Raw genomic sequence first — 20,648 nt, 5'->3', positions numbered from 1 at the left:
CAAGGGGTGGTTTTGTACATTCGGGCAGCACGTCTACAAGAAGAGGTGCCACTATGAGATGGAGGGAACTGAAGGGCGAATGGGGACTCTGGGCCCTGCAGGGCCTTCCCAGCTCCGCAGCCAGCTCACCGTGCACGCCGCCAGGCTGCAAATACACAAAATGCAAAACCCCACAAGGCAGGGTGAATTTCCCAGCACAGGGCAGGGACTGCAAAGCAAAGGGTACCCTGGTTGAAGCTTCAAAGAAGAGAAAGGGTGACAAAAATAACACTCTTGCGCCGGTGACAGGCCTGCAAGAAACAGCAGGCCCAGCGACCCTGAGCCCATGCTCTGACCCCTGCTTTGGAGAGCCGGCCCTCCCCGGCTGCTGCCAGCCAGATCTGCCATGGGGCAGAAGCAGACCCTTTCCAGGCGATTCTGAAACACACACACACACACACACACACACACCAACAGGTGAGAACCACCGATTTCAATTCTACAGCCCAAACCAATGCAGATGGGTTTAGGAGAAGGAGCTGCAAGTACAGGATTTATTATCTACACTGCCTAGGACCAGAGCCAATGGGAAGAAAGACAAGCGTGTTTGCAGGACCAATTTCACCCTTTTCCCTGTAATTCGAGTTCTTCCCTTCATGTCCTCATGTGCTTTCTGAGATACAAGCTTCTAGACCTTTCCCCAAAATGAAGCAGTCTAGACTGTGTATGACTGTGTCTCTGCTTCCTGTTCAGTTACTTTGCATGTTTCACGTTATTGCCATGTCTCTAGCAGGGGAAAGGGTCCGAGTTGCCAGGAATAATATTTAAGCAGTTTAGCCTCCACCTTCACCCTGCTTGGTCAGCCCCACGCTGTGCTCGGCTCAGCCAACACGTGTGGGCCCAAGAATGCAGACAGTGTACTTCGGGGGCCTGCTTCTCCCAATTTTGTCTCCCCATGAAGTCTTATGAACCTGTTGACCTTCTCCTAAATTTACTAACATAATTCATTTTATTTTGACTAGCTAACCTTGCTGGCTTTACTCCTCCCCCCTTGATCCACATACCACTAATCAAAGCCCACCACTCGGTTTACCTAGTTCCACAGCCTAGCCCTTAGAGAGGTCACTGACTTATGCACAGGCCCAATAATAGGGTCACAGCGCAGTTCTGCGGAGCCCTGGCGGGAAGCAGGAAGCCTCGTTCCAGCCTCTGCTCTGTTATGCACTCGCTGGACTTGTTGGGGCAAGCCCCTGGTCTCCGGGCCCCGGGCTCCTCCACGGCACAACGGGAGGACACAGGAAATTCTCAACGGCCCCAGCCAGGGCATGCCCTGGTTTTCTTCCACTGGACAAGTGACAAGCCAATATGGAATTCCTGGGAGGCAGTGACAGTTTCGTGATCCCGGGCATGATTGCCCACACACCGCGAGCAAACTAGTTCTTCAACTATGATTCCAACTACTGATTTCACCAAGTTGAGGGGGCTTTGATGGGGCTCCCTGTCTGATTTCTCCATAATCACAGAGTCCGTAGGCCCAGGTGGGCCAAGGATCTGAATGCTCAGCTCTCTTAAACTGAGAGTGACCTCACCAGGTCATTTCAAAAACCCCAATGGAAGGGCATGGCACACAGTGATCAGTAAATGTTTGTTGAATGAATAAACACTATGCTTTCTCCACAAACACAGAAGTTCCATATGATGAACAAAGGTCAGAAGGGCAGTTCCTAAGAAACCAATTTTCTGCAGAAACAAAAACCTCAAACTGAAGCTATATAATGCCTGAAGTATACCAAATCATAGCGCGGCATGGTCTTAGAATTGTGTTATTTTTTAAAAGCCATATTGTGGAAACTCTATTGTGATACCTTTCTGTCACCCTCACCTCAAATACTTAATAATCCTGTCTATCGGACTCTAGTGGGAAACTCCCAGACCTGGAGTTACTAGCTGAGCAGTTGGACCTTCCGTTTACTATTATGTAAAATAGGGCAAATAGTAAATTCACTTGCTTGTTGATTAAATAAGAAACCTCTATCTCTGAAATTATTGAAAATAAGCACTTGTTGGGCGCCTGAATGGCTCAGTCGGTTAAGCATCTTCCTTCGGCTCAGGTCAAGGGAGCCCCCTGTCAGGCTCCCTGCTTAGCAGAAAGCCTGCTTCTCCCTCTGCCTCTGCCCTGCTCCTGATCTCTCTCTCTCAAATAAATAAATAAAATCTTAAAAAAAAAAAAAAAGCACTTGTTAACCATTAGCTAATTAACAAGGCACTCAAATCTTTTCTCTCATTTAATCCTTTTTGGTGGGAATCATCATACCTGATATGGTTTTGGAATATAGGTGAGGTTCAGTGGAGTGATGTCTGGAGCCGAGGACTAAGAATTCTTGAGACATCTTTGGTGCAAACCGGTGGTTTATTAAAGCACAAGGACAGGATCCTTGGGCAGAAAAAGCTGCTGCCCCAGGGCTGTGAGGGGTAGCTGATTATACACTATAGGGTTGGGGAGGAAAGAAAAGGGAGGTTTTCTAAAGGACTTTCATATGTTAAAGAAGACTCACAGGATACTAGAGCCTTGCCATTGTCAAGTTAAGGTGGTTTTTCCCACTAGCAAGGCAGTAAGTGAAGATAGTTGGTAACTTCTTGGAGGAACATTACACTCTACCCACTTCAAGTACCTGTCGATGGGCTTCTGGTTATAAAAGACATTTAAATGTACCTACATTTCCTTCTGGAAGTTAGGTTATTGATGATAGGAGTGCTTTGTTCTTATAGATTGCTAAGACATTTGTAAGCTGAGGGAGACTCATGTCTCGCAGGATTGTGATCTCTGTAAATGTAACTATTTGTTTTTCCTTTCCTTCGCTTTAGGGCAGCCAGGAGTGCCTGAGGAATGTCACACAGATCCATCTGGGGGTGGTTGTGGGGTGTCAGCTTCTGCTTTCTCAGCTTGCGTTCTGTTCCCTCGATACCCATGGGCACTGCCATGAAAGTCAAAGGAGAGGAGAGCAGAGGAAGGAAGGGAGTCAACCGCGATCTCACAACTAGTAAACCTGCAGGGCCAGCAGGTACACTTCCACGTCCGGAAGTTGGGGTAGTAAGTACACTAACTTTGGACGTCCGAGTAGCAGCCCCAGAATCCAACAGACTTCGTCCTGGCCTGAACCGTCCTCCTGCAGCGTTTGAAGTGAGGGGTGAGGTAGTGCTTTGTGGGAACCAAGAGCAGGGCACCGTGCGCATAGAAACTCCACATACTGTACAGGGTTTTCTGTTGAATAAAGCCACCTTTGTAGACATTTGCCTCCATTTTAACTTGATGCCAACATCTGTAAATTTCAGAATGTCTTTTTCAATTCTTTCTATGAGGACATCAGCACCTGGGAAAAAAAACCGGAGTCTAGACAGATGTGAAAACAAAAAGCTCTGGCACATTCCCCCTCTCCCAAGAACAGATCTCTCACCCAGCTTTACTGGAATGTGTTCGGGCTACTATCGGACCCAGGGAGCCTCGTCTTTCCGTCCCTCCCTAGTCTCAGGGACTCTTGGGCCCTTTCCCCAATGACTTAAAAGGGTCAGGCCACACTGATGAGGGAAGAGAAGGCAAGCTGAGGACAAAGCAGAAGCTGACACCCCACAACACGCCCCCCCCCATGGGATATAGGTGACTTTCCTCAGGCACTCCTGGCTGCGCTAAAGGAAAAACAAATAGTTAACTTATAGAGCCCACAATCCTACAAGACATGAGTCTCCCTCAGTTTACAAATGTCTTAGCAATCTACAAGAACAAAGCATTCCTATCATCAATAACCTAGCTTCCAGAAGGAAATGCAGATATGCTTCAATTTCTTTATAACCAGAAGCCCATCGACAGATACTTGAAGTGGGCAGAGAGTAATGTTCCTCCAGGAAGTTCCCAACTATCTTAATGTTAATGCCTTACTAGAGGGGTAAACCACCTTAACTTGACATTGGCAAGGCCTCCGGTATCTTGTAGGTCCTCTTTAGCATATGAAAGTTCTTTGGAAACCTCCCTTTTCCTTATCTCCCCCAACCCCATAGTATATAATCAGCCACCCCTCACAACCCTGGGGTAGCAGCTCCTTCTGCCCACAGGTCCTGTCCCCAAGCTTTAATAAACCACCATTTTGCACCAAAGACGTCTGCTTTCTTAGTCGGGGGCTCCGGACTCCACCCCACTGAACCTCCCCTATATTCCAAAACCCCATCAACACTGCAGTTATAATGTAATTCATCTTCCCAGTTCTAATCACTTAGCCCTTCTGCTTAGCATGTGCTGGCTCGGATCCACTCGGAAGTGGCTAGAATGATAGCCCATAGTGAAGGGGGTTTGAGAATTCTCTGGGCCAAGGCAGACTTAATGCAAGTAAAGATCGAATTTGTTAGGATTTCAGAATTATTATGAATGGCTTACAGTCCCCTAGGGCTCAAGAAAGAAACACTCTAGAAATCTCTATTTTAAAAGAAAGGAAGACAAAAGGTGGTATATACATACAATGGGACGTCATTCAGCCTTAACAAGGCTGACCTAAAAGGTTGACCAAGGGAATTCTGACACGCGCTTACAACAGGGATGAATCTTGAGGACATTATGCTAAGTGGGGTAAGTCAGTCACAAAAGGGCAAAATACTGTTATGATTCCACTCCTGTGAGGTACTGAGTCAAATTCAGAGACAGAACGTTGAACGGTGGTTGCCAGGGCGTGAGGGGAGAGGGAAAGGAGAGCGGAGTTTTTCTTTGGTGGGCTTAGAGTTTCGGTTTTGCAAGATGAAAGAGTTCTCGCGAGGGCTGCTGGTGATGGTTGCACAACAGGCCACGTGCTCAATACCCCTGACCTACACACTTAAAAATGGCTAAGATTGGGTGCCTGGGTGGCTCAGTTGGTTAAGCGACTGCCTTCGGCTCAGGTCATGATCCTGGAGTCCCTGGATCCAGTCCCACATCAGGCTCCCTGCTCGGCGGGGAGTCTGCTTCTCCCTCTGACCCTCCCCCCTCTCATGCGCACTCTCTCTCTCATTCTCTCAAATAAATAAAATCTTTTTTTAAAAAAGTGGCTAAGGGGCGCCTGGGTGGCTCAGTCGTTAAGCGTCTGCCTTCGGCTCAGGTCATGGTCTCAGGGTCCTGGGATCGAGCCCCGCATCGGGCTCCCTGCTTAGCGGGAAGCCTGCTTCTCCCTCTCCCACTCCCCCTACTTGTGTTCCCTCTCTTGCTGTGTCTCTCTGTGTCAAATAAATAAATAAAATCTTTAAAAAAAAAAAAAAGTGGCTAAGATGGTACATTTTATGGTAATGTCTGTTTTACCCCAGTTCTTAAAACTGAAAAAGAAAAGAGAAAGGAACAGCTTGAACACTGAGATTCTCAGCTACGGTATTAGCATTGTATCATCGGGGCCAAAAGCAGCTACAGAACATAATAGATGTTGTACATTTTTATGCCCAACCACCAAATTCCTTTCTGCTGAATGAAGCATCTCCCTGCTCTGCCACAGAAAACTAGCATTTTCTCATAAATCGCTAGCTCCAAAAACCCCATGACTTTCGGCCATAGTCCACTGGAGACCACTGCGAGGCAGATGGGGCTAACAGGCGGCATCTTGCAGTGAAGAGAACATAGCCCCAAGACCCAATAGCTCGTCCAAGTGGCTTCAGCATCTCCCTCAGAGAAAAAGACACCCCTCTGGACAGAGGAACAGATTTCGTTTGCAAATTAAATACCTAATTTTTAGCTGCTACGTTGGAACCATCAACCTGAGTATCAGAAAGAAAAAAAAAATCCCATTAAATCTTTAATTTCTTCCAAGTGAAACTTTTTCCCCTGAATTTCAAAATGAAGACAGCTGCTGCATTTTCATGCGATGAGCAGCGCCCAGGATCCAAGAGAACCAGTTTTTCCGTCATTTTTTCCCCAATAATCTGCCACTTGGTTGGATTTACAAGAGCATGTTCACCCATATACTGCATTAGGCATTAGGCAATCTGTTTAAAAGACACATACTTTTCATCATTTAAACCTGGTTCCCCAGACCTAAAATTACTTTGCAGCCAGGACTCAAGAAATACACTTACGAAGCTGCTTAACTCTACTAAGTTTTCCTTAAATAGACTTGAGAAAAAGGTTTTTAAAATTATCTATTTTTTAACTAATACACCTCTTCATTTTGTGATTCTGCTCAACAACTAGGGCATTTCATATGGAACTCTGAGTCTTTAGAAATCCTGGCTTAGAGTCCTGGGCTCCTGGAGTATGTGCTCTGAGCTCCTCTGGGTGTTTCCTAGGGTCGGCGAGAAACTGAATGCTTATACCCAGAAAGGCAACATAAGCTAAGTGAAACTTCAAAGTTTTTTATTTTGGGTTGGAATTATATCAACTCAGTTTAGAAATGCTGGTATCTCACTCTGATTATTAAGGTCCCTTAATTATTGTCCCTGATTATTACAAATTAAAATTTTCAAAATGAAAACAAAATTTTATTTGATAAATCCAATTTACTAAATAAATTCTTTCAAAAGAGTTTTAGCAACTAGTGAGAAATCAATGGAAATCTCTGGTCTACACTCACAGAATTAAGAACTGAGAGAGACAAGAGGCAAAAATATTATCTACAGTTTCAGAGACAAAGAACAGAATGAACAAACATTTTATCCAAGATATCTGGCTTAGGATCCCTATGTCTCTTTCCCTGGGTAGCAGCTGCCTCTGAGCACAGATCTTCCTGACAGAGTCACAGGCACACTCATTAATAATCACGGAACACACAACATAACAATCATCAGGGCAGAAATACCTGGAAGAAAACAAGCCACAGCCAATTATGGTATCTTGGATTTGAGCGACTACCTGGTCACATAAGAAACTGTTAATCTGACAAAGAAGACAACCTCCCCCTGATGTTTTCTCCATACTCACTTGTAAAGGCAGAGAGACTAAGGGACCTAGTAGGCAAGTATCAGCAATGAGACTTGGTATAATGAATTAAAAAGTTTATTAGCCATAGAAAAAAATTGATTCCTTAAATCAATTCTTGTTAAGTTCCCTGTAAAACAATAAGCTTACAGAATATTTCTTTCTCACAAACAGAAAGTCACTATGCTTTTGGTCCAAGATGTTTTTTTCCTTCTTCTTCAGATGACAGACAGATGGGTGTAGCCGAATCTATGAACGAGTGTACTTGCCCCAAATGTGCAACATAAATACAGAAGCGATGAACAGAAGACTCATAACCAATACTGGAACAGGGCCACTGGAAGTAAGAAGAGAAGGCATGCTTACTTTTAGTAATAATACATATTATAGCTGTAATACTAAAGATTGCCAAGGGGATAAAGCAGGGGGGAGTACCTAAGATTCACCCAAGAATACCATTTACAACATTTAATTATATTCCCCAAATTATTATTTTGGATATATTGAGGGTGTGGGGACGGCACTGTGATTGCTTAGGAGGAATCCTTATCTTCTAGTAAAACGTATTAAAATATATACAAATAAAATGATTTGATGTCTTGGAGACACTAGTCAAATTTCATATATTTGATATTTTCCATAATAAAAAATAATAAGAAAAATTTCCCAAACTCTTTAAGTGCAAATAACCCAATTACCAAACTATTATTTCAAATTAATATTTATTAAAAGACAACCTTCATTGTCTAACTAGAATGTACTAGGCATACAAAGATACATATCACATTGTTAAGTTACAAAGTGTTTTCACTTATCAACAAACTCCTGACCCAGGACAAACAAATATTAATCTCATTTTATAACAAGGAAAACTGAGGCTCAGAGATTATTACTTGCCTAAGAACACACAGACAGAACAGAAAGGGGAGATCTGAACTCCAGTTTTCTGATTCGATACATATTGCTTGTCCCTCTCTCTTTTTTTTTCTTTTTTTTATGTTATGTTAATCACCATACATTACATCATTAGTTTTTGATGTAGTGTTCCATGATTCATTGTTTGCATATAACACCCATAGCTCCACGCAGAACGTGCCCTCTTTAATACCCATCACCAGGCTAATCCATCCCCCCAGCCCCCTCCCCTCTAGAACCCTCAGTTTGTTTCTCAGAGTCCTTCGTCTCTCATGGTTCCTCTCCCCCTCCGATTTCCCCCCCTTCATTCCTCCCCTCCTATCTTCTTTTTTTTTTTTAACATATAATGTATTATTTGTTTCAGAGGTACAGGTCTGTGATTCAACAGTCTTGCACAATTCACAGCACTCACCATAGCACATACCCTCCCCAATGTCTTTAAGATTTTTTTTATGTATTTGAGAGAGAGAGAGAGTGAACAAGCGGGGAGGAGGGGCAGAAGGAGACGGAGAAGCAGATTCCCCACTGAGCAGGGTACTTGTCTCTCTCTTTTAAAGTTCCCATCTAGTTCCATGTAGGAGTTTATTAAAGGAAGGAAATAAGTTTTACTTATCAGCCCTTCCCTAAATCAAATGCTTCTCAAGTTGAGAATTAGTACATGGGCTTCTTAAAGGGAGAACCCCTTGATCTCACACAACCTGTGAATGCTGACTCTGATGAAATGTTATGGGCCCCTCCTTTGTGACTCTTCCTGCCAACACCGGTTTTGGAGAATTCAAGATGTCACTTCACTTCCCAGATACAAATGGGAAGTGGACAACGGAAAAGACCCCAGAAATCTTTACAGCGAGGGCAGCAGAGTAAGAGTCCACTAGTGGCCAACAGACAACACAGAGATCAAAGTCCTTGCTACACTCATCTGTTCTTCCAAGATCTGTACAATTACGGGAGTAAACAAATTTAAAAATACATGAAGGGAATCTTCCCCGAGTTACACTTAAGCACACCCCCTACACTCTGGTGCGACATCAAAGCAACATGAGACACAGAGCATGAATCTGAGAGCACAGCTCCCAGAGAGCTGGAATTTGGGAATCAACTCTGTCACCCAGGAGCTGTGACTGAGGCCCTGTCACTTACCTTCTCTGAGCCTCATTTTCCTCATCTGTAAAATGGGGATAATCCCAGTGCCTCTCCCATAGGGTTGCTGAGGTACTAAATAAGTTAATACGAACACAATGCAGGTTTATAGTAAGCTTCCAGGAGATGCTATTATCAGCCTGAAAAAAAAAAATTCTCAACTCCTAAGAAGAACCAGCAACAAGCTCCAAGATGTGGATCTGTGGATACAAATTCCCAACTGTGTCTTTTCATCAAAAACATCTGTCTCTTATTGATGATAAACTATGGTTTATGACACTTCAAGGAACAGGTTCTATCCTGGGAGGACTCAAGCAGTAAGGAGCAGCAAGCAAGCCTGGCTGTTCGACAGCTAGCGCAGGCCAGACACCCGCAGGAGAACAGGTCTGAGCCCCTTCTTGAGAAGGGTATAAAGTAAGGCCCCTGGAGACCCTGAAGAGCAAGGGGCTTCAAAATTTCTCTCTGAAATACTCACAAAGATTACCTTGAAACAAAGACCAAAACGTTTTTCATGCCGCCAACTCACATACCCCAACGCCAGGAATGATTTCCTAAGCTCATCCTTGCCTTAACAAGTCTTCAAGAGAATAGTAAAAAATCACTCGATAAAACCAAATCTCAAGAATTCTAGGGAAGCCTTCGTCAACTACATTTGCGATCCAAGTCAAGCTACGAGTTAATTTAATTAATCCAAATAAATCTAATTTTGTCTCTTTCTACCAGACAAGTAGTATGGAAAGAGCATGGGATTGAACAGTCAGAAGACACAGCTCCAGCCCCTGCTGGCTGCCTTCCACATGTAACTGCCTCTGTGACAGAGGTGCTCCGCGAACGGGAGTGCGTCATTATTCCAATTCCTTAGCCACCGGGTTTAAGCAGGGTAAGTAGGGGTGTTCTGGAGCCTCACACGAAGAGATCTGTGGGACCAGCTCTGCCACACGGTACCAGAAACCATGGAAAGTAAGGCGAGCAAGGCCTGGAGACCCTGGATGCCCATTTCCCATCACTTAATGAGCACTCCCTGACCGAAGAACTTAGACAGTGGTTATGTTCACCCTCCAGAGTCACCCACCACCCACCAAAGGCAAAGGGGGCCAAAGAACTTTTGGTAACACAGCCTAATACAGACACCCCCATTAGGCTGTCATAATATCAGCTAGTGCCTCCAAGAGAGCTTTGAAAAATCACCCAACTCCAACACAAGTGGTTACTCCTCTTTCTCAGTGTGGGACAAGAACACCAAATGAAGAGCAAGTTCATCTAATTAAGCAGTTTTCCCTCCAGTTCTCTCTGTTCCCATCATTTATTCTGACACAGCTACATGAAGATTTTTTCCTTGCTCTCCCTCAATCCATGGAGATGTTATTCTAGGCTCGAAACTAAAGGCTGATACACAGACAAACCAAACCAAGCCCACCTGGCACGAATGAAGCTGTCGTGTACCGTACATCTCATCAGGGCAAACGCCACTGGTGGAGCGACCGCACTGCCCCACGGCTGTGTGACACTCCACAACGTCTGTTCCCCAACACTTACACCTTGAGCCCAGGGGAGTCTTCCGTGTAGAATCGCCACATGCCCCCCGTGCCTGCTGAGGTCGTGCGCCCCGCGCTCCTTGTTCCACAGCTCGCGTTTTTTCTGGAAGAAATATTACAAAAAGCTTTTTCTCGGAAGCCCCTTATCATAGCATTATAACATATGCTACCACTACGCTGTTAAAAAACCAAAAATAAAAACAAAACAAACCGCACACCCCCCCCCCAGAAAATACTTTCTTTGCCAGATCCCCCAAATTCTTGCTTTTACTCCACTGATCATGATAACCACTAAGGACTGAGTACCTGCCATATGCTAATGAATACAACCACCCCAGAAAGTAGTCACCATTTCCAATGTATAAATGAAGAAAATGGGCTCATAAAAGGTTAAGTAAAGTGCCTAGGACCACAGAGCCAGCAGGCAGCCAAGCTCGGCAGTGAACCCAGTTGACTCTGGAGCCCAGCCACTTGCCCACACATATGGGCGTCTCATTTGAACAAGGAATTTCAGTTTCCCTTCACATGTATTTTTGTGAAGTCAAGTAACAAACCCTTGCTTAAAAAGCCCTGAATCCATACAACTGATTTTAAAATGACTACTTCAAAATGTTTTTCAGTTTCTGTATATACTACAAAAGAGACAAAAACAATTAAGCTTTCGTTGTAATCCAGGTCCTAAAATGGAGTATACGTTTTATAAAAAATTATTTTGTGATCTGTTTTCACGATTTTGATATACTGGCCATAGATCTTGGGCAGAGGTAGGATGCCATGTCCCTCACAGGGGCTCCAGGTCTGTGCGATGAGCAGCCCAGGCACCTGGAAGTAGCCCGATAGTACTTGTGCCATCCACCAGGGCACGCAGGGAGAAGCTAGAAGTGAAAACCCTATTGCCATCATCTCTTCCCACTGCCCTTCCAACTCTGGTCCTAATCCTCACCTCCCCCTGCCGTGGCCTTTACCCCAAACTCTAGCGCAGACACATTGATTACTGGCTACATAGTGGCCCAGGAACTCCCAAGTCCATACGTACGGCTGTTTCTATGAGATAACTGATAGCAAATAGTAAACCGTAATTGCACAGGGATTTACACAGCAATTCATACACTTAGAAGAGCCTTCACACACAAGGATATACATATTTAAGCTGTGAGGTAGGTACCTGAAATTTTCATCCTTGTTCATAAAAAGGAACTTGAGCTAGATGGTAAACCCAGTGTGGACATGGTAAGTCATCAGCTGAGCCAGGACTAGGACCCATGCACTTTCCACTATTCCCACAGCCTCCCAACTGCAGTGCTTGGTCTCAAAGTCCCCTAGAATTACAGGAGCCCCAAAGAAATCAGTCTAGGCTCTTTAAGATTTCTTATACCTACTGGCACATGGGGCAATGCAGAGGATTTGATAATCAGGGCACCTGGAAATACCAAATGTACTCAAAATATCTCCCATTCCTCCACTGGAAAGCCAGGTAGAAGTTAACAGAGCCCATTTAATCTCTTAAATTTCTATTAGGGGTCTATTTTACCATTTCTTTCTGGCCACAGTGTAACTGCCTCCCTCTTCCTATACCCTATAGTTCCTTCAAAAATCCCGAGACTACAGAGTGGCCTGATTCCTTCATTTATTCTGTCAGGTCTTATATCAGGATACAGATGTTGGGCCATTTCTGTCAAAATCTAATGAAGGAGATAAATATGGAAACATGAATGCTATTATAACCCCATGAACAAAATGCTGTGGGAGCCAAAGAGAAGACTCACAGCTACTTCTGCTTTCTAAGTCAGGGAAGGCCTCAAGAACCCCTGAGCTTAGTCTTGCAGAATAAACAGAAGTGGGGGGAGGGGTGGTCTAGTGAGTTCAACAGTAATAAGTTCACTGTTGCTGGATCACCAGAGAGGAGGAGAGGCAGCTGGGCTGAAATAACACCAAGACCACTGGCATCCACCCTTCTTCTTCTTCTTTTTTTAAAGTTCAGCAACAAGAAATTGAGATAGAAACTAAGAAGATGTGTGACAGAATCAGAGGGGAGGGCAGGCTGGAGTGGAAACGACCTGGAGAGAAGCCTTAGGTAGGAAATGCAAATGTCTAGGTGAGAGAAGTTGGGGTAAACTGGAACGGTGGACATGAAAACGGAAACAACTGATGAGAAGCTTTTTGTGTGCCATTCGGTCTTGCAAATGACTGAACAGAGACAGAGCATAAGAAAAATCCACGACCACCCTTAAATTTTCGCCTTGGGGAAATGAATATATAGTCGTAGTGCCGGATGGAAGTAAGGGAGATAAAACTGGGGCAGAAGCTAGGATGAAAGGAGACTGGGTTTTGCATCGGACAAGTCATGGACTCAGTGTGAGGGGACCTGCAGATCAAAATGTGACTGCAAAGCTTAGGTCCAGACACACCTGTTTAATGACATCAGTTTTCTCAAAGTTGTCTCTGATCCCACTCCAGTTTGTTAACTTTCCTTTTTCAAGAGAGGTGCCCCAAACTGCGCAATTCGAAGAAAACGTTGCCTCCCTCTCGAGACACACAAGACCTACGGCCACGTCGCCTGAGGTTCAGTTTGCCCTTGTGACTCTTTTTATCCCGGGGTCTCCTTCTCCGGACCAGCGAATTCTTGGGCACCATCTCTCCAAGCGCACAGCCAGAGGGTCGCGGGGGTCCTTACCTCTGCCGGACCGTGGATCCAGCCGCCCGCGCGGCCACTGCTTTGCTGGGGGAGCGCCCCGACGAGCCCACATTAGTGCCACTGGGGGTCGGACCAGGCTAGAGAGAGAGACAAGTGGACAGGCGAGTGAGCGCCCCCGGCACGCCCCCAGGCCCCAGGCCCTGACGGCCCAGACCAGCACCTGCAGTGGAGCCTGGGGAAAGCAAGACAGCCACAAGAGGAGGGCCAGGCGGAAGGCCAGTGTCAGGGCCAAGAGGAGAGGCGGAACCGATAAGGGAAGGCTGGGAGCGCCGTACCATGCTGAAGACTGGAAGGCGCTGCAGACTGAAACTGACGGCCAAGAAGCAGACGGTGGAGTCCTCAAAGGACCGGCGGCTGGAGAGGCTGGCTCAGGCCCCGCCCCCAGGCCCCTGCAGGGTCCTCGCCGGCTCCAGGGACGCCTGAGTTGTCCCACCATATGCCTGTACAAATGTTGTTACAGGCGATTTGGTCAGCCGCCGTGTGGGAAGTACAGACCTTCCGCCTCCTTTCTTTGAATCGCAGCGTCTTTCATAGAGTCCGATCCCTACCAAAGGGAGGATATAGCTGCGGTCAGACGGGAAATTTCTTCTGGCAGACACTGGGCGCCTGAAGATTTGCGCTGATGTGGCCTAACTGACGCAAGCGCCGCGAGGCGTGGTCGGCCCCGCAGAGGCCCGCTGGGAGCCGGGAAGGAGCATGCGCGGAAGCCCGGTAGGGCGCGGGCCGCTGACCATGGCGAAGAAGCGGGGCCAAGACGAAGACCCTGGTCCCAGCCCGTCGGTGCTGTTCCTGCACCCCGACCTGGGCGTGGGCGGCGCCGAGCGGCTGGTGCTGGACGCGGCATTGGCGCTGCAGGCGCGCGGATGTAGCGTCAAGATCTGGACGGCGCACTACGATCCCGGCCACAGCTTCGCGGACAGCCGCGAGCTGCAGGTGCGCTGCGCCGGGGACTGGCTCCCGCGCAGCCTGGGCTGGGGCGGCCGCGGCGCCGCGGTCTGCGCCTACGTGCGCATGATCTTCCTGGCGCTCTACGTGCTGTTCCTCGGGGACGTGGAGTTCGACGTGGTCGTGTGCGACCAGGTGAGGCGGCCGCGAGTGCGGCCACGCCCGACCCTCGCCTCGCCTCCTTTTCCCGCTAGGGAGGGCGCACTGCATGGCCTCTGGTGAGCTCTCCCGGCCTGCGGTTCGGAGAGATCGGAACTGATCTGGAGAGAAGAGAACTGGGAGTGAGACTGGTTCTCGAACTTTAGTGTGGACACATTAAAGTTGCACGGTGTTACAGGGCCCCACCCTCAGAAGCTTTCATCCTGGAGTCCTGAGGTGGGGCCCAGAAATCTGCATTTTCGCTGGATCTTCGGGCAATTCTGAAGTAGATGGGTCTTGGGGCTGCTCTGAGAAACGCAAGCATTAGAAGTCAACCCTAAGTCACCTTTTCCTTCTGAGTAACGTGTAGGTCTTCCCCTCTTTGCATTAATTATGTTGACTCTACTTCCAGGCCACATGCATCCCACTGTCTTAGTTTTTGCAGACAGGCCACTTCGTTCGTCCGCGGTGTCGTGTTAAAAACACCGAGTGAAACATGTCATGCCCTGTTAAAGCTTAACATGGCTTCCTGTTAGTCTTGGGAGAAGTTAGAGTTCTTTACCTCAGTAAATAATGTCCACCTGCATCTGGGCTCTAGCTGTTTTGGACTCTACGCTTTTTCTTCCCCAAAAGTAATTTATCTTAAAAAGTAACATTTACTCAACAAAAATTCAAAGAGTATAAAAGAGTGTAATGTAGGGACGCCTGGGTGGCTCAGTTGGTTAAGCGACTGCCTTCGGCTCAGGTCATGATCCTGGAGTTCCGGGATCAAGTCCCGCATCCCTCTGACCCTCCCCCCTCTCATGCTCTCTATCTCATTCTCTCTCAAATAAATAAATAAAATCTTTAAAAAAAAAAAAAAGTGTAATGTAAAGTCCCATCCCAGTTCCACTCCCTAAAGATAGCCACTGTTAGCAGTTTCTCCTGTATCCTTCCAGAAGTTGCCTGTAGCTGCACTAGCATATGCGTCTGTTCTCAGATGCATCTTATTTGTAATGAGGACTATGACACACTTACTATTTGATAACTTGCTCTTTTTTCCACCAGAATTCCTGTTTGGGACATCCTTATATATCAATATTAGAGATTCACTTCATGGGTCTCGATGATTGCTGGAAAATCTGCTTTTGTTTCAAAGTACCATATTTGTACATTCTCCTGTTAAAGGACTCTCATTGTGACCAGTTTTTTGCAAATAGTATTGTAATGGACATCCTCGTACCTTTTCTCTACTTCTGTCAGCATGTCCTTTGAGTAAATTCCTAGAAATCATGCCGGAGAGTTTAAATGTCAATAGCTATTGCCAGATTTGCCTTTCAAAGAGGTTGTGTCATTTTGCTCTCCCACAGGGTATGATAGATCCTGTTAATTCCATGCTCTTGTGCACAATGGATGCTATAAACCGTCTTAATCTTTGCCAAACCGATTGGTGGAAATGGTTTCACATTTGTATTTGTGTGCTTCTTTATTATTCCTGAGTTAGTTTGATCCTCTTTGCTTGTACAGAAGCTGTTTCTTTTTAAGAAATGTGGACATTTCCAAACATCCTGCATTTGTAGCTAGTCGTTAAGTATGAGGCTATGAGGCGGCTGAGACTAGTGAATAGAAAAAAACTTGAGCTTGGAAATAGGAGACCTGAGTTTCGTTTCAGATCTGCTACTTTCTAACTAAGAAGTTTCTGATAAATCTGGCAGGATTCTTCAAGTGGTGAGCTAGAGATTAAGTAATTTGTAAAGATTACTCAACAGGAACGTCTCTAGTAATGCCGGCATGTAGTTCATGCTTAGTAACAATTATGGTTAACATTTATTGAGCTCATGCTATGCGCTAAATTCTGAAGCATTTTACACGTACTGGTACGTTTAATAATCACAAAACAATCCAGGAATTTTTTGAACTACAGTTGTCACCACGTTACAGAAGAGAAAACTGAGGCACAGAGGGAGGTGAGATTATTTGCTCATGGTCACACAGCCCGCAGTCTTCATTCCAGAGCCTGCACTGCAGTTCCTTAGCAGGAGAAACAGGCTAGAGCTGCCCTGTCCAGTAGGGTAGCCTCTAGGCACCTGTGGCTATTAAGCCCTTGAAATGTGGCTAGTCTGAACAGAGATGCAGTGTAAGTGTAAATTACACATCTGATTTTAAAGATTCAATGTAGAAAAATAGAATGTAAAGTGTCTCATTAACTTTTTTGATACTGATTACATTTTGAAATGATAATATTTTAGATAAATATTTTTTAAATTTCACCCTTAAAAAATGTTGTCATGTGTTTACTAGATTTTTATTTCCATTGGACCATGCTGTTCTAGAGGAAACCATTGGACTTGTCGCTTTAAATATTTAGCACACAGCCCACAGATGTGTACAAGCCTTCCGTACACCAGGCATTGTATTGGGTGAGAGTCCAGGGGAACACAAAGCAGAATCAGGCGTTGCCCATGACGAGCCCACAGACCGGCAGGCAGGGTGGGTGGGCATGCTTTTGACTTGGTTGAAGCTGAGTTGACCAGTCTGTATCTGCTGTTGATTTTTGCTTCGGCTAGGTGTCTGCCTGCATCCCAGTGCTCAAGCTGGCCAGACGGCCCAAGAAGATCCTGTTTTATTGTCACTTCCCAGATCTGCTGCTCACCAGGAGAGATTCTTTTCTGAAACGCTTATACAGGGCCCCGATGGACTGGATAGAGGAATACACTACAGGCATGGCGGACTGCATCTTAGTCAACAGCCGGTTTACAGCTGCCGTTTTTAAGGAAACATTCAAGTCCCTGTCTCACATAGACCCCGATGTCCTCTACCCATCTCTGAATGTCACCAGCTTTGACTCTGCTGTTCCTGAAAACCTCGATGACCTCGTCCCCAAGGGGAAGAAATTCCTGTTCCTCTCCATCAACAGATACGAAAGGAAGAAAAACCTGACTTTGGCACTGGACGCCCTAGGAAAACTGCGTGGAAGGTTGACATCCCAGGATTGGGACAAGGTTCATCTAATCATGGCAGGTGGTTATGATGAAAGAGTCCTGGAGAATGTGGAACACTATCAGGAATTGAAGGAAATGGTCCAGCAGTCCGACCTTGGACAGTGTGTGACCTTCCTGCGCTCTTTCTCAGACACACAGAAAATCGCACTCCTCCAAGGCTGTACCTGTGTGCTTTACACACCGAGCAATGAACACTTTGGCATCGTCCCTTTGGAGGCCATGTACATGCAGTGCCCGGTCATTGCCGTGAATTCGGGTGGGCCCTTGGAGTCCGTCGTCCACGGCGTCACAGGGTTTCTGTGTGAGCCTGACCCAGTGCACTTCTCAGAAGCGATGGAAAAGTTCATCCACGAACCTTCCTTAAAAGCCACAATGGGACTGGCTGGGAGAGCCAGGGTGAAGGAAAAGTTTTCCTCTGCAGCTTTTACAGAACAGCTCTACCAGTGTGTCACCAAACTGCTGGTATAATCCTACTTTTTAAAGGCCTGTATGCTGTATTCATTAGTATCATTTTTTGTAGATTGTAGCCTCACTTTTGAAACCGAGAAAGAAACCTAGAGTCCATTACAGAAGCGATTAAAAGAAAAATAAACTTGAATCTTTTTTTTTTTTTAAAGATTTTTTTTATTTATTTATTTGAGACAGAGAGAATGAGAGAGAGAGAGCACATGAGAGGGGGGAGGGTCAGAGGGAGAAGCAGACTCCCTGCCGAGCAGGGAGCCCGATGCGGGACTCGATCCCGGGACTCCAGGATCATGACCTGAGCCGAAGGCAGTCGCTTAACCGACTGAGCCACCCAGGTGCCCAAACTTGAATCTTGAACCTGAGCCACTTTCCTATGCACAGCACCTTTCCATCTACTTTTTCAGAAAAATGAAATATCTTTTATGCTATAATTATTCCACGTGTTCATCAAAAAACTTCAGTTATATTTTCTCTAGGTTAGAGTTGCTTTGCCTTACTTGGCATACTATATTTGGAGCGTATCATCATTAAAGTCAATTAATTTGGGTTCATAGCATAATGAGAACAGGGTCACCATAGTACCCAAAATCAATGCACCTAAGCATTTACTATCCTCTGTTTGGAAATTTTTGTTAGTCATACCTTCGCCTGGCTCCATAGCAAAAATGTTCTGTACTTTTCTACAAAGATGATTTATTATATTTTTGCACACTGAGATGTGACAATAAAATATGGTTATCATAGGAAAAGAAAGCATACTAGATTCGGGCCTCTGTGATCTGTTTGGTATTGTTAGGACTGTGGATAGCCAAGCCTGAAGTCTGAAACTAGAGTAAACCAGAGGGTGAAGTAAGGGTACATCATCACTCATGGGTGTGCCTCTTACGTATGTTTGCTTTCTTCGTGTCATCTGAGTCATCGGCTTTGTTAATGTTGGTGTTTGGCTAAGTGAGCTCCTACTAGTGTAAGACACAATTGCTTTGTGTCCTTCAAGCCCTGCCTCAGATGCCATGGCTGTGGAGCTTTCCTCGACCCTCCTCTCTCCTCCTTCCTCCCAGCCTGCATGTGGTCTTCCTCTTCGTGGACCCTAGCCCTTTTGTGCCACCGACCAGTCTTACAGTTCCTTACTTACCTGTTGGCCTAAGTACAAATAAACATAAAGCACTTTTCAACATATCTCTACAGCTAAATTCTTTTTTTTTTACCATTTTTTTAAATTCTAGCCCTACATGGGACTTGAACTCACGACCCCAAGATCAAGAGTCCCATGCTCTACCAACTGATGGAGTCAGGTGCCCCAAAAGCTAAATTCATTTTTTAAAAAAAGAGCAATGATCACTAGCCAAAGGCTCCACATTCATCAATTCTAAGAGTATAGACCTGAGAGCTTAACAGCCTGTGTGACCTTGGACAAATTACTTCATTTCTGTGCCTCAGCTTCATCTGATATAATATTCTACATTCTTCATAGAGTAGTTATGGCAGATTACATAATATATGTAAAGTACTTAAAACAGTACTTGGCTCATGGTATGGGCTATATAAATGTTAGCTATTTTGTAATTTGGGGATATTGAAAACCTGTAGAAATTCCATGTGGGTTCACGCTGCACTACTGTTTTGTTCTTTGGGTTTTTTTTTTAACAGAACGAAACTTCAGGTTGTAATATATCACATTAGTCTGTATCACAGAAGTATTTTATGAAACGAAATGACTACCGAAAAGGAGTTCTCTAAAACGAGAGTCAAATATATTGTCTTGTATGGAATGAAAAGTTGAGTTTGTTTTTCTTTGTCATCGTGAAAGCCTACAGTCCAATAAAGTAGGTCATCCCCATGTCGTGGGTTTTGTATTTTGTGGTTTGGTGCATGTGTTCCCCCAGGGAACTGTAGCCTTTGCAGAAAGGCCTGGTGGCTCTGAGCCCTGGGTTTAGGACAGACTCGGATCCGTAACTGGTGCCTACCCATTCAGAGCACTAAAACTTTTGCCTATTTGACCATTTTTATGCAGATCCTTCCAAAATGGACACCAGGGGCTCATGGGCCTTACGTTTAACTTCCCTTCATTGTCTTAAGTCCCAGCAGGTGACACTAAGACCACAGATCTGGGGTGGGGGGTGGGAGAGGGAGGAATGCAGGACTCTACATGCCATGAGCTTCCAGCCTCTGATGGATTAACTCCTGGTTCCTAGACCTGGAATGGAGCTTTGCCCATAGGAGGTGTTCGCAGCTTCCAAAACTAAGCTGAAATTAGGGAGAACAGAAGCATGGCACACTGAAGTAAATTGTCTGGGACCCTATCAGTAGTAATTCTTCTAGCAATTACTGTGTGCTGGGCATGATCCGACGTACACAGCAGACAACTCATTTATCCTGAGTTCTAGGAGGTGTATGCATTCTCACCTTTATAGAGGGGTGTGGTTAAGCAGCTTGCCTGTGTCACTCAGCCTGGAGGGTGGGCCGTCTCGAGGCTCTCCAGGTCCAAGTCCAGCCACTCCAGCACTCAGTTTGCCTTCGCCCTAACCGAACTCCTGTGGCATTTCTTCCGTGAAACCCTCCACAGCACCGCAGGTGGGCCTGTGGAGGTCCTCAGGGTGAGAAAGGTGTTGCTGGTCATTTCCCCCCTTGGGCTTCAGAGCAATCTTGTAAGACGGGTGTGTTATCCCCCCTTTCTTCTCCACAGGGAAGCTCAGGGGGGTGAAGGCCTTGCTCAAGGGCACACAGCTGAAAAGCGAACCGGCCAGATCCAACGGCAGCTACCCGACCCATCCGGGACGGCTCACACCAGGATCTCTGAGCCCGCTGCCCGTCGGTAACGTAAATATGGCAGGCTCCAGTCTGCGGAGCTCTTTCCAGGCTGTATCCTTTGCTCTTCCCAGGATCCTTGCAGGTAGTTCTCGTAGCTGAGGTCACAGGGGGCAGCTGAGGCTTACAGCTGG

At 45.9% G+C, this 20,648-nt stretch overlaps 2 protein-coding genes across 2 annotated transcripts; one reads left to right on the top strand and one right to left on the bottom strand.

The window, feature by feature from the left end:
* Positions 1–6,957: 6,957 nt before the first annotated feature.
* On the bottom strand, positions 6,958–13,612 carry LOC102740911 (protein transport protein Sec61 subunit beta). Its single transcript, XM_081803268.1, has 4 exons — positions 13,456–13,612; positions 13,160–13,257; positions 10,487–10,588; positions 6,958–7,232 (listed from the first exon to the last, which is right to left on the bottom strand). Exons 1-4 carry the CDS (start codon positions 13,456–13,458, stop codon positions 7,145–7,147), a joined length of 291 nt encoding a protein of 96 aa, XP_081659394.1. The 5' UTR covers positions 13,459–13,612; the 3' UTR covers positions 6,958–7,144.
* A 252-nt stretch (positions 13,613–13,864) lies between these two features.
* ALG2 (ALG2 alpha-1,3/1,6-mannosyltransferase) lies at positions 13,865–19,546 on the top strand. Its single transcript, XM_081803267.1, has 2 exons — positions 13,865–14,260; positions 16,810–19,546. Exons 1-2 carry the CDS (start codon positions 13,877–13,879, stop codon positions 17,710–17,712), a joined length of 1,287 nt encoding a protein of 428 aa, XP_081659393.1. The 5' UTR covers positions 13,865–13,876; the 3' UTR covers positions 17,713–19,546.
* The last annotated feature ends 1,102 nt before the right edge of the window (positions 19,547–20,648 follow it).

Source organism: Leptonychotes weddellii, chromosome 14 (genome assembly GCF_054177405.1).
Source record: "Leptonychotes weddellii isolate Sample4059 chromosome 14, ASM5417740v2, whole genome shotgun sequence".
Lineage (NCBI taxonomy): Eukaryota > Metazoa > Chordata > Mammalia > Carnivora > Phocidae > Leptonychotes > Leptonychotes weddellii.
The sequence above is the reverse complement of the archived record's forward strand: the minus strand, read 5'-3'. Positions and strand labels throughout refer to the sequence as shown.

Coding starts and splice junctions, on each gene's coding strand:
- LOC102740911 (XM_081803268.1), bottom strand. Junction 10,589..13,159: donor GGATCCACGGTCCGGCAGAG/GTAAGGACCCCC, acceptor TATTTCTTCCAG/AAAAAACGCGAGCTGTGGAA. Junction 7,233..10,486: donor GACTCCCCTGGGCTCAAGGT/GTAAGTGTTGGG, acceptor TCTTACTTCCAG/TGGCCCTGTTCCAGTATTGG.
- ALG2 (XM_081803267.1), top strand. CDS start 13,877: ATGCGCGGAAGCCCGGTAGGGCGCGGGCCGCTGACCATGGCGAAGAAG. Junction 14,261..16,809: donor ACGTGGTCGTGTGCGACCAG/GTGAGGCGGCCG, acceptor TGCTTCGGCTAG/GTGTCTGCCTGCATCCCAGT.